We start from the raw sequence: 13325 nt of genomic DNA, 5'->3' as shown, positions 1-13325 counted from the left end.
GTGTCTTTAGAGTGAGATCTTTCAGGGAGGCTGATTGTAGCGGCTCAAACCTGTCTGACATGAGGAATCTTAGTACCACGTCTAAATTCCAACCAGGTGTAACCAAACGACGCTCCTTAGTGGTCTCAAAAGACATAAGGAGGTCTTGAAGATCTTTATTGTTGGAAAAATCTAAGCCTCTATGCCGGAAGACCGATGCCAACATGCTTCTGTAGCCCTTGATAGTGGGAGCTGAAAGGGATCGTGCTTTTCTCAGGTATAAGAGAAAATCAGCTATTTGAGCTACAGAGGTACTGGTCGAGGATACAGAGACTGACTTGCACCAGTCTCGGAAGACTTCCCACTTCGATTGGTAGACTCTAATGGTGGATGCCCTCCTTGCTCTAGCAATCGCACTGGCTGCCTCCTTCGAAAAGCCTCTAGCTCTCGAGAGTCTTTCGATAGTCTGAAGGCAGTCAGACGAAGAGCGAGGAGGCTTTGGTGTACCTTCTTTACGTGCGGCTGACGTAGAAGGTCCACCCTTAGAGGAAGACTTCTGGGAACGTCTACTAGCCATCGAAGTACCTCGGTGAACCATTCTCTCGCGGGCCAGAGGGGAGCAACTAGCGTCAACCTTGTCCCTTCGTGAGAGGCGAACTTCTGCAGTACCTTGTTGACAATCTTGAACGGTAGGAATGAGTAGAGATCTAGATGTGACCAATCTAGGAGAAAGGCATCTATATGTATTGCTGCTGGGTCCGGGACTGGTGAGCAATAGATTGGAAGCCTCTTGGTCAGCGAGGTTGCAAAGAGATCTATGGTTGGTTGGCCCCAAGTGGCCCAAAGTCTCTTGCACACATCCTTGTGGAGGGTCCATTCTGTTGGAATTACTTGCCCTTTCCGACTGAGACAATCTGCTATGACATTCAAGTTGCCTTGGATGAACCTCGTTACAAGTGAGATGTCTTGACCTTTTGACCAGATGAGCAGGTCCCTTGCGATCTCGTACAACGTCAGTGAGTGGGTCCCTCCTTGCTTGGAGATGTACGCCAAGGCCGTGGTGTTGTCTGAGTTCACTTCCACCACTTTGCCTCGAAGGAGAGACTTGAAGCTTTTCAAGGCCAGATGTACTGCCAACAGCTCCTTGCAGTTGATATGCATGTTCCTCTGACTCGAGTTCCACAGTCCTGAGCATTCCCGACCGTCTAGTGTCGCGCCCCAGCCCACGTCCGATGCGTCCGAGAAGAGAACGTGGTTGGGAGTCTGAACAGCCAGGGGAAGACCCTCTCTTAAGTTGATATTGTCCTTCCACCAAGTCAGACAAGACTTCATCTTTTCGGAAATCGGGATCGAGACCGCTTCTAGCGTCTTGTCCTTTTTCCAGTGAAAAGCTAGATGGTATTGAAGCGGACGGAGGTGTAGTCTTCCTAATGACACAAATTGTTCCAGGGATGATAGCGTCCCTACCAGACTCATCCACAGCCTGACTGAGCAGCGTTCCTTCTTCAGCATGTTCTGGATGAATAACAGGGCTTGACTTATTCTGGGGGCCGACGGAAAAGCCCGAAAAGCTAGACTGTGAATCTCCATCCCTAAATACACAATAGTTTGGGATGGGACCAGTTGCAACTTTTCCAAATTGACTAGGAGTCCCAATTCCTTGGTCAGATCTAGAGTCCACTTGAGATCCTTCAGACAGCGACGACTGGAAGAGGCTCTGAGAAGCCAGTCGTCCAAATAAAGGGAGGCTCGGATGTCCGATAAATGGAGGAATTTGGCTACATTCCTCATCAGCCTCGTAAACACGAGAGGAGCTGTGCTTAGGCCAAAGCACAGGGCCCGAAACTGGTAGACCACCTTTTCGAAAACGAATCTCAGAAAAGGTTGGGAGTCTGGGTGGATGGGGACGTGGAAGTAGGCGTCCCTTAGGTCTAGGGAGACCATCCAGTCTTCCCTTCTGACCGCTGCTAAGACTGACTTTGTGGTCTCCATGGAGAACTTCGTCTTTGTGACAAAGACATTCAGAGCACTGACGTCTAGCACCGGCCTCCACCCTCCTGTCTTCTTAGAAACCAGGAAGAGGCGGTTGTAGAATCCCGGTGATTGAAGGTCCGAGACTTTGACCACCGCTCCCTTCTCTAGCAAAAGAGACACTTCCAGCTTCAGGGCTTGTCTCTTTTCTTCCTCTCTGTACCTGGGAGAGAGATCGATGGGAGACGTTGCTAGAGGGGGTTTGCGTACAAAAGGGATCTTGTACCCCTCTCTGAGCAACTTCACAGATTGTGAATCTGCGCCTCTCTTCTCCCAGGCTTGCCAGAAGTTCTTAAGTCTGGCTCCCACTGCTGTCTGAAGTTGCGGGCAGTCAGACTCTGCCCTTAGAGGACTTGGATCCTTTCCTCTTTCCTCGCTTCCCTTCGGCACGAGCACCTCCTCTGCTGGAGGCTCTGCCACGAAAAGGCGGAATAAAGCGAGACGCTGGAGTGTCAATCCTCGGTCTAGCTGACAACGTAGGCAAAGGGGGAGCTTTGCGAGCTGAGGACGCAACTAGATCGTGAGTGTCCTTCTGCACTAACGAAGCAGCTATTTCCTTTATCAGGACTTCTGGAAATAGGCACTTGGAAAGGGGAGCAAAGAGAAGCTCAGATCTCTGGCCTGGTGTAACTCCAGCAGAAAGGAACGAGCAGAGAGACTCTCGCTTTTTCAGGACTCCGGACACAAATGAGGCAGCAAGCTCATTGGACCCATCACGGACGGCCTTGTCCATGCAGGACATAATGAGCAAAGAAGTCTCTTTATCTGTCGAAGAGATTTTCCTGCTCAGGGCTCCTAGGCACCAGTCTAAGAAGTTAAAGACTTCAAAAGCCCTAAAGATTCCTTTCATAAGATGGTCCAAGTCCGATGATGACCAACAAATCTTTGAGCGTCTCATGGCAAGGCGGCGGGGAGAGTCTACAAGACTTGAGAAGTCGCCCTGGGCAGAGGCAGGAACTCCCAAGCCGAGAACTTCTCCCGTGGCATACCAGACGCTCGATCTAGAAGAGAGTCTAGCAGGGGGAAAAGCAAATGCTGTCTTTCCTAAACTCTTCTTGGACTCTAACCAGTCTCCTATCACCCGCAAAGACGAGCGTGCGAGGACGAGTCTAGTAAAGGCAGGTGCGGTAGAAGGCATGCCTAAAACAAACTCTGAAGGCGGAGAACGAGGAGCCACAGAAACAAACTGGTCAGGAAACAACTCTTTGAAAATAGCCAAAACTTTTCTAAAGTCCAAAGAGGGTTGAGTAGACTTAGGCTCGTCCAGTTCTGATTGTTGATCATCTTGATGTGCAGCAACATCATCATCAGAAAGTTCCTCATCCGAAAACTGATGAGGAAACGGCAACGGAGTGGGTAACGTCTGGTTCGCTGAGTCCGGTCGCACTGGTGCATGCGTGACGGAGCCGGACGCAACGTCATGGAACTGCTGCACAGTCTGCAAACTGTCAACAACCATGGTAGCGCGAGGACGCACAGCGTCTACCCGAGACTGTCTAGACTGACTGGGTTGCGCAGTGGAAACCACACTGGGTTGCGGAGGTTGACGCACCGCGTCAAAACAAGTCACCTCTGATGGTTGTTGAACGTCCAGAACGTCAACAACAACCTCCGTGCGTCGCTTAACGTCAACATGCGGCTGGCAGCCCACACTGGATCGCATCGGTGGAGGTACCCCCTCAACTGGTGTACGTGAGAAGGTTACCTCAGCGTCAACAGGACGCACAACCGATCGCTTGGAAGGTTGTAGGCTAGGTACTGCACTCGCTGCTGGTACGGCAGCAACCTTCTCCGCATGAAAGTCCTGCATCAAAGACGTAAGCTTGGACTGCATGTCTTGCAGCAAAGCCCATTTAGGGTCTACGGGAGCAGGTGCGGCGACAGACGGTGTTAGTGTCTGAAGCGGTACCGCTTTGCCTCTCTTAGGCGGTGAGCAGTCATCAGATGACGGCAACGAGTCCGAACTGACCCAGTGGCTACAACCGGGACGTTGGACTTGTCCTGAAGGGACCGATTTACGTTTCAAAGGCCGTGAGACCTTGGTCCAAAGTTTCTTACGAGAAACACCTTCAGACGACGAGGTATAAATGGGCTCTCTCGTCTTACGTAGGTAGGGGCGATCTTGGGGAGATACGCCCGATACCATGGAGGGAACGTCTGTTCGCTGATTAAAGCCTCTCGAACCCATGCGTCGTACGACATTGCTTCTCCCCTGGACTTGGGAGCTTGCAAGAGGTCCCGGACTAGGAGGACGACAGGCACGAACAGACGAACCCTCAAGCGCAACACTGTTCACAACACTATCACTTGGCACTTTCGCACTACCCACTGCACTTTGGCACTTAAGCTCCTTAACATCCGCCATGAGCTGATTGCGGTCACTTGCAAGGGACTCAACTCTCTCACCCAGAGCCTGGATGGCACGCATCATGTCAGCCATCGATGGTTCCTGAGTGCTAGGAGGGGGGTTAGGAACAACCACTACAGGGGAAGGAATAGGTTGTGGGGCATGAGGAGAGGAAACATCAATAGACCTTGAAGAGCTTCTCCTAACTCTATCTCTCTCTAGCCTGCGTGTGTACTTTTCAAATTCGATAAAATCGAATTCCGAAAGGCCCACGCACTCCTCACACCGATCTTCCAATTGACAGGTTTTACCCCCGACAATTGGAACAAACAGTGTGAGGGTCGATAGAAGCCTTCGGAAGACGCCTAGAACAGTCCCTAGCATTGCATTTCCTAAATTTGGGAACTTGTGAAGGGTCAGCCATTTTGAATTGGTCAAGGAAAAATTCCAAAAACGATCTAAGTCATCAACAATGAATCTGTTACAAAAAAGAGTTCAAGGATTTGTTTGAAGAAAAACCCTGCACAGCAAAAGCTCAAAACCAGAATATAGTACTTCACCAATAAGATGTGAAAAACTCCAGTTTAGCAACAGCGAGTAGAGTACGTCTTGTCGACACGTCGACAGAGAGAAAATTGAGTCTTTGTTTACATAAGAGCTGGGTATCTGGTCGACAGATGGCGCTGTTGGGCACACCCGCAACCTGTATAGCGATCGCTGGCGAGTTTTTTCTGTACAGTTTGTCTGTCGAGCAACAGAGTTGCAGCTATATATTCACCGGCTAAGTTAAATATTTAAAATACACTATTAGTACTGTAGGAAAACTGTGGGAAAGAAGAAACTATTCCTTGGACAAGAAACACAATATTTGTTTGGTATTTTAAGTGACAGTGGATTCCCTATTCTAGCCTTTAACAGGAAAGTCCTTGGGAGACCACACATCTTAACCCCAAGAAGATGGTTTGAATTTGCATGAAAATATCTTAAAAATTTTATTTTCCTTAGTAAAATAAATTTTTGAATATACTTACCCGATGATCATGTAGCTGCAACTCTGTTGCCCGACAGAAAAAACCTAAGGTCGGGATACGCCAGCGATCGCTATACAGGTGGGGGTGTACAACAACAGCGCCATCTGTCGAGTAGGTACTCAGGTACTTCTTGTCAACAAGAACCAATTTTCTCCTCGGTCCACTGGGTCTCTATGGGGAGGAAGGGAGGGTCCTTAAATTCATGATCATCGGGTAAGTATATTCAAAAATTTATTTTACTAAGGAAAATAACATTTTTCAATATTAATCTTACCCGATGATCATGTAGCTGATTCACACCCAGGGGGGTGGGTGGAGACCAGCATACATGTTAACATTAGAAGCTAAGTATCCCGTATTTCATTTTAGCAGTTATTCAAAATAACAAACATAAAATAAATAAGTACCTGGTAAGGAAGTCGACTTGAACCATTACTCTGCCTTTTTAAGTACGTCTTCCTTACTGAGCCTCGCGATCCTCTTAGGATGCTGAGCGACTCCTAGGTGCTGAAGTATGAAGGGCTGCAACCCATACTAAAGGACCTCATCACAACCTCTAATCTAGGCGCTTCTCAAGAAAGAATTTGACCACCCGCCAAATCAACCAGGATGCGGAAGGCTTCTTAGCCTTCCGTACAACCCAAAAACAACAATAAAAAGCATTTCAAGAGAAAGATTAAAAAAGGTTATGGGATTATGGGAATGTAGTGGTTGAGCCCTCACCTACTACTGCACTCGCTGCTACGAATGGTCCCAGGGTGTAGCAGTTCTCGTAAAGAGACTGGACATCTTTAAGGTAAAATGATGCGAACACTGACTTGCTTCTCCAATAGGTTGCATCCATTACACTCTGCAGAGAACGGTTCTGTTTGAAGGCCACTGAAGTAGCGACAGCTCTAACTTCATGTGTCCTTACCTTCAGCAAAGCATGGTCTTCTTCCTTCAGATGAGAATGGGCCTCTCTAATCAAAAGCCTGATGTAATAAGAAACTGCGTTCTTAGACATCGGTAAAGCAGGTTTCTTAATAGAACACCATAAAGCTTCTGATTGTCCTCGTAATGGCTTTGTACGTCTTAAATAGTACTTAAGAGCTCTTACTGGGCATAGTACTCTCTCTTGTTCGTTACCAACCAAGTTGGACAGGCTTGGGATCTCGAATGACTTGGGCCAAGGACGAGAAGGAAGCTCGTTTTTAGCTAAAAAACCAAGCTGTAAGGAACATGTAGCCGTTTCAGATGTAAAACCTATGTTCCTGCTGAAGGCGTGAATCTCACTGACTCTTTTAGCTGTTGCTAAGCAAACGAGGAAAAGAGTCTTTAATGTGAGATCCTTAAAAGAGGCTGATTGAAGCGGTTCGAACCTTGCTGACATCAGGAACCTTAAAACCACGTCTAGGTTCCAACCTGGTGTGGCTAACCGACGCTCCTTTGAGGTCTCAAAAGACTTAAGGAGGTCCTGTAGATCTTTGTTGGTGGAAAGATCTAAGCCTCTGTGGCGGAAGACTGCTGCCAACATGCTTCTGTAACCTTTGATCGTAGGAGCTGATAGGGATCTTACATTCCTTAGATGTAAAAGGAAGTCAGCTATCTGCGTTACAGAGGTACTGGTTGAGGAAACTGCATTCGCCTTGCACCAGCTTCGGAAGACTTCCCATTTTGACTGGTAGACCTTGAGAGTGGATGTCCTCCTTGCTCTGGCAATCGCTCTGGCTGCCTCCTTCGAAAAGCCTCTAGCTCTTGAGAGTCTTTCGATAGTCTGAAGGCAGTCAGACGAAGAGCGTGGAGGCTTGGGTGTACCTTCTTTACGTGCGGCTGACGCAGAAGGTCCACTCTTAGAGGAAGAGTCCTGGGAACGTCCACTAGCCATTGCAGTACCTCGGTGAACCATTCTCTCGCGGGCCAGAGGGGAGCAACCAACGTCAACCGTGTCCCTTCGTGAGAGGCGAACTTCTGCAGTACCTTGTTGACAATCTTGAACGGAGGGAACGCATACAGGTCTAGATGGGACCAATCCAGAAGAAAGGCATCTACGTGAACTGCTGCTGGATCCGGAATCGGTGAGCAATAATTTGGGAGCCTCTTGGTCATCGAGGTAGCGAACAGATCTATGGTGGGCTGACCCCACAGGGCCCATAGTCTGCTGCAAACATTCTTGTGAAGGGTCCACTCTGTGGGGATGACCTGACCCTTCCGGCTGAGGCGGTCTGCCATGACATTCATGTCGCCTTGAATGAACCTCGTTACCAGCGATATCTTTCAATCTTTTGACCAGGTGAGGAGGTCCCTTGCGATCTCGAACAACTTCCTCGAATGAGTCCCTCCTTGTTTGGAGATGTACGCCAAGGCTGTAGTGTTGTCGGAGTTCACCTCCACCACCTTGCCTAGAAGGAGGGACTTGAAGTTTCTCAAGGCCAGATGAACTGCCAATAGCTCCTTGCAGTTGATGTGAAGTGTTCTTTGCTCCGGATTCCACGTGCCCGAGCATTCCCGTCCGTCCAGTGTCGCACCCCAGCCCGTGTCCGATGCGTCCGAGAAGAGAAGGTGGTCGGGGGTCTGAACAGCCAATGGTAGACCTTCCTTGAGAAGAATGCTGTTCTTCCACCACGTCAGCGCAGACTTCATCTCTTCGGATATAGGAACAGAGACCGCTTCTAGCGTCATGTCCTTTCTCCAGTGAGCAGCTAGATGATACTGAAGGGGGCGGAGGTGGAGTCTCCCTAACGCGATGAACTGGGCCAGCGATGAAAGCGTCCCTGTTAGACTCATCCACTGCCTGACTGAACATCGGTTCCTTCTCAGCATGCTCTGGATGCATTCTTGGGCTTGTCTGATTCTGGGGGCCGACGGAAAAGCCCGAAAAGCTCGACTCTGAATCTCCATACCTAGATAGACAATGGTTTGGGATGGGACGAGTTGGGACTTCTCTATATTGACCAGGAGACCCAATTCCTTGGTCAGATCCATAGTCCATTTGAGATTCTCCAGACAGCGACGACTTGACGGAGCTCTTAAAAGCCAGTCGTCCAAATAGAGGGAGGCTCTGATGTCTGCCAAATGCAGGAATTTGGCAATATTCCTCATCAGTTTGGTAAACACAAGAGGTGCCGTGCTTAGGCCAAAGCACAGGGCTTGGAACTGGTAAACGACCTTTCCAAAGACGAACCTTAGGAAAGGTTGGGAGTCTGGATGGACGGGGACGTGAAAGTACGCGTCTTTTAGGTCCAACGAGACCATCCAGTCTTCCTTCCTGACCGATGCTAGCACCGACTTCGTCGTCTCCATGGTGAACGTCTGCTTGGTGACAAAAGCATTGAGAGCACTGACGTCCAGCACCGGTCTCCACCCTCCTGTCTTCTTCGCTACCAGGAAGAGACGGTTGTAGAAGCCCGGGGATTGATGGTCCCGGACTATGACTACCGCTCCCTTTTGTAGCAAGAGAGACACCTCTTGCTGTAAAGCTAGCCTCTTGTCCTCCTCCTTGTAGTTGGGAGAGAGGTTGATGGGAGTAGTTGCTAGAGGGGGATTGCGCAAGAACGGAATCCTGTACCCCTCTCTTAGCAACTTCACAGACTGAGCGTCTGCACCTCTGTTCTCCCAAGCCTGCCAGTAGTTCTTGAGCCTGGCTCCCACTGCTGTCTGGAGAGGAAGGCAGTCAGATTCTGCCTTTTGAGGACTTGGAACCCTTCTTCTTTTTGCCACGTTGACTTTCGGCACGGGTACCTCCTCTGCTGGAGGTTCTGCCACGAAAGGGCGGGATGAACCTAGATGCTGGTGTGTCCATCCTAGGTCTAGGCACGGCAGGTAAAGCTGTGACTTTACGTGCGGAAGACGCCACCAGGTCATGGGTATCCTTCTGGATCAACGAGGCAGCAATCCCCTTGATCAGCTCTTCCGGAAAGAGACACTTGGAAAGCGGAGCAAACATCAACTCCGACTTCTGGCATGGTGTGATCCCCGCAGACAAGAAGGAGCAAAGGTGATCTCGCTTCTTAATCACTCCGGACACGTACGAAGCCGCAAGCTCGCCAGACCCATCCCGAATGGCTTTGTCCATGCATGACATGATAAGCATGGCAGAGTCCTTATCCGAAGGGGAGGTCTTTCTGCTTAACGCTCCCAAACACCAGTCCAGGAAGTTGAAGATCTCAAAAGCACGAAAAACTCCCTTCAACAGATGGTCCATGTCCGAAAAGGACCAGCAAATCTTGGAACGTCTCATAGCCAGCCTGCGGGGAGAGTCAACCAGACTTGAGAAGTCGCCCTGGGCAGAGGCAGGAACTCCCAAGCCGGGTTCCTCTCCCGTGGCATACCAGACGCTAGATTTGGAAGCAAGCTTGGTAGGTGGAAAGATGAAGGCTGTCTTCCCCAGTTGCTTCTTGGACTGCAACCACTCTCCCAGTACCCTTAAAGCTCTCTTGGATGAGCGCGCGAGTACGAGTTTCGTAAAGGCAGGAGCTGCTGACTGCATGCCTAAAGCGAACTCCGAGGGAGGTGAGCGCGGGGTTGCAGACACAAACTGGTCCGGATACAACTCCCTAAACAGGGCAAGGACCTTCCTAAAGTCTAAGGAGGGAGGCGTAGACTTGGGTTCTTCTATGTCGGAGTGCGGATCGTCCAAATGCGCAGCTTCGTCGTCATCAGATACTCCTTCATCCGAATGTTGAGGAGGAAGTGGCAAAGGTGGAGCAGAAAGCTGAACGGCTGAATCCGGCAGCACGGGTGCATGCGTAGCTGCACTGGATCCAACATCATGCCGCTGCTGTTCAGTCTGAGAGCTGGCAACAACAAAAGCGGAGTGCTGGTGCGTGGGAGGGACTGCCGTGGGTTGCGGAGACTGCCGCATTGCGTCAAAACACGGCAGCTTGACAGCACCTTCCCACTGCTGATGCGGTAGCTCACGCATGTCAACGGAGGGTGCCGCATGTCGGCTAACGTCAACATGCGTCTGGCAGGGTCGACTGCGCATCAGTGGTGGAGCTCTCACAGGCGGAGTGTGGGAGCAGGCAGCCGCAGTATCTGCTGAGCGCACAACCGTGGCAGGTTGTAGGTTAACAGGTGCAGTGTCAACCTTCTCAGCACGATACTCCTGCATGAAGGAAGCAAGCTGAGACTGCATAGTCTGCAGCATAGACCACTTAGGGTCTACCGTGGTTGGTGCGGCAACAGACGGAGTGATTGCCTGCTGCGGAACCACTCTACCTCTCTTGGGAGGTGTGCAGTCTTCGGAAGACTGCGGCGAGTCCGAACTGACCCAGTGGCTACACCTGGGCCGTTGGACTCGCTCGGATGGGACCTTGCGCTTGAGAGGTCGTGAGACCTTGGTCCAACGTTTCTTCCTAGAAACTTCTTCCACAGACGAGGAATGAATGGGCTCACTCGTCTGTTTGTGGATGGGACGATCTCTGCAAGATACGTCCGCAACCACTGAGGGTACATCCGTACGCTGATCAAGGCCTGTCGAACCCTTTGGTCCTTCGACATTGCTTCTCCCCTGGGCTTGGGAGCTTGCAAGAGGTCCCGGACTGGGAGGACGACTGGCACGAACAGATGCACCCTCATGCGTAACACTGACACTGACACTTTTCACCGCACTTGCACTCACTACACTTCCCACTGCACTTTTCTCTTTCAACTCTTTGACATCGGCCAAAAGTTGATTCCGGTCATTAGCTAATGACTCCACTCTGTCACCAAGAGCCTGAATGGCACGCATCATGTCCGCCATCGAGGGTTGAGCACTAGTAGCAGGGTCGGGAGTCACCACTACAGGGGAAGGAATAGGTTGAGGGGCATGGGGAGAGGAAAAATCAATTGAGCGAGACGAACTCCTCCTGATCCTATCCTTCTCTAGCCTACGTGCATTCTTTAGGAATTCATTAAAATCGAATTCCGAAAGCCCAGCGCATTCATCACATCGATCTTCCAATTGACAGGATTTACCCCTACAATTGGAACAAACGGTGTGAGGATCTATAGAGGCCTTCGGAAGACGCCTAGAACAGTCCCTAGCGCTACACTGCCTGTACTTAGGGACTTGAGAATGGTCAGACATCTTGAATTAGCCAGGGGGGAATCCAAAATCTATCAAAAGTCGTCAACAATTAATCCAAAACTAATCAAAAAAGCTTGATAAGCTAATGATAATAACTCCTGTACAGCGAAAGCTAATATCTAGAGAGAATACATCACCAAAAGCGTGAAATCAACTCCAGAAACAACAGCGTATCCAAGTAGGTCTTGCCGGTGGCACGACAGAGGAAAAATTGGTTCTTGTTGACAAGAAGTACCTGAGTACCTACTCGACAGATGGCGCTGTTGTTGTACACCCCCACCTGTATAGCGATCGCTGGCGTATCCCGACCTTAGGTTTTTTCTGTCGGGCAACAGAGTTGCAGCTACATGATCATCGGGTAAGATTAATATTGAAAAAGCAAATTATACTAAAAAAAATTATTAAAATCAAATTGAATGGAGTAAGAAGTGGAAACATGTTTAAATCTAAGAAAACAATAGTAAACAGATTCATGAAATAATGGTACTCCTCTCCAAAATAAAATGTTTCTGAATATTCAAGAACATACCTGAGTAATCAGTTTATGCTGTTTAACTCTATTCAACCCTTTGAAATCTATGGATTCCACCCAAACTTCATACATTGAACCACAGCCTCCTGCAAAATAAATATTTCAATCAATGAAATAATTAAAAAAAAAAACATTATTCATAGTAAAAAAAATATTCATAACCATACTATCATATGTCCTCATTTAACATCATAAAAAAAGGATTTATAGTAAAACACTGTACATCTTGTTCATTAATCACCGTTAAGTAAACTTTATTCAAGATTATGATGGATACAAACGTAGCATTGTTAAGTTAAAATATTTTATGCAAATAAAAAATGATTCCATAAAAATCTTAAATACTGTAACATTATTTCTACTATATTAAAGGTTAAAGGTGTCTGTTTGCAGTTCCAGTTTCATCAGAATAGATGCTCACCAGAACGTCAGCCGGGAAGCCCAGCCCCCAATGTGGTGCCCAACCACAAAAATGGCCTCCCCAGTAAACAACTTAAACTCACGTTCACGGGCTAGGATTGATCAGCTGCCATATGAATGCTAGGCAAACATGTTACCACTGTACTAGCCAAGAGGCTAGTACACCATAAGAGGGAAAACAATAAGACAATACAGTTTTATAGATTATATACGAAAAATTTATTTCAATGTTGTTACTGTTCTTGAATATTTTATTTGAATTGTTAATTATTTCTCTTATAGTTTCCTTATTTCCTTTCCTCACAGGCTATTTTACCCTGTTGGAGCCCTCAGGCTTATAGCATCCTGCTTTTCCAACTAGGGTTGTAGCTTAGCCAATAATAATAATAATAATAATAATAATAATAATAATAATAATAATAATAATAATAATAATAATAATATGCCAAGTGAGGATGAAATTTTAAACTGAATTGTTTGATCAAATTATGCCATTACACTGTGCTTCTGAGTAAATTTACTGCTAAATGTGTACTAATACGAAACATGTGGAAGATCCTCAACTTACAAACCCAAATTCAATGGAAATCATGAATCTCAAATACTGTATTGAAAGTTCATAATGAAATACTGTCATAAAACAATATTGAATAACCTAAGGCAGTAAGCAAGACTTCATTTGCAATATGAAACAGGACCACCTGCTGAATTTTGCAGATGAGAGTCGTAAGCATAAAAGTTAGCTGAAGCCTACAAACAGCTTCTTGGAACCTTTTAAGTTTGTAAGTTAAGGATTTTCTGTATCTACCTTTATTACTAAATTTCATGGTTGCAGAGTCTGTGGTTCCTATGCCACCAGCTCTCACTCATTTGAAGATTATATTTCTTAACAGAATTAAGAGGATGAATTTCCCCATAAGGAAAGAAGGTAGA

General features: G+C 47.9%; 1 protein-coding gene across 1 annotated transcript in view; it reads right to left on the bottom strand.

Annotated features, from left to right (window-relative positions):
- The window catches only part of LOC137642905 (bolA-like protein 3), a 78506-nt gene that overhangs the window by 9977 nt on the left and 55204 nt on the right, over positions 1-13325 (bottom strand). The window contains exon 3 of the mRNA XM_068375773.1: positions 11970-12058. Within this exon, the coding sequence (XP_068231874.1) occupies positions 11970-12058 (89 nt within the window). The remainder of the gene's footprint in view (positions 1-11969; positions 12059-13325) is intronic.

Source organism: Palaemon carinicauda, chromosome 1 (genome assembly GCF_036898095.1).
Source record: "Palaemon carinicauda isolate YSFRI2023 chromosome 1, ASM3689809v2, whole genome shotgun sequence".
In the NCBI taxonomy this organism is placed as follows: Eukaryota; Metazoa; Arthropoda; class Malacostraca; order Decapoda; family Palaemonidae; genus Palaemon; species Palaemon carinicauda.
This window is presented reverse-complemented; position numbering and strand designations above follow the sequence as displayed.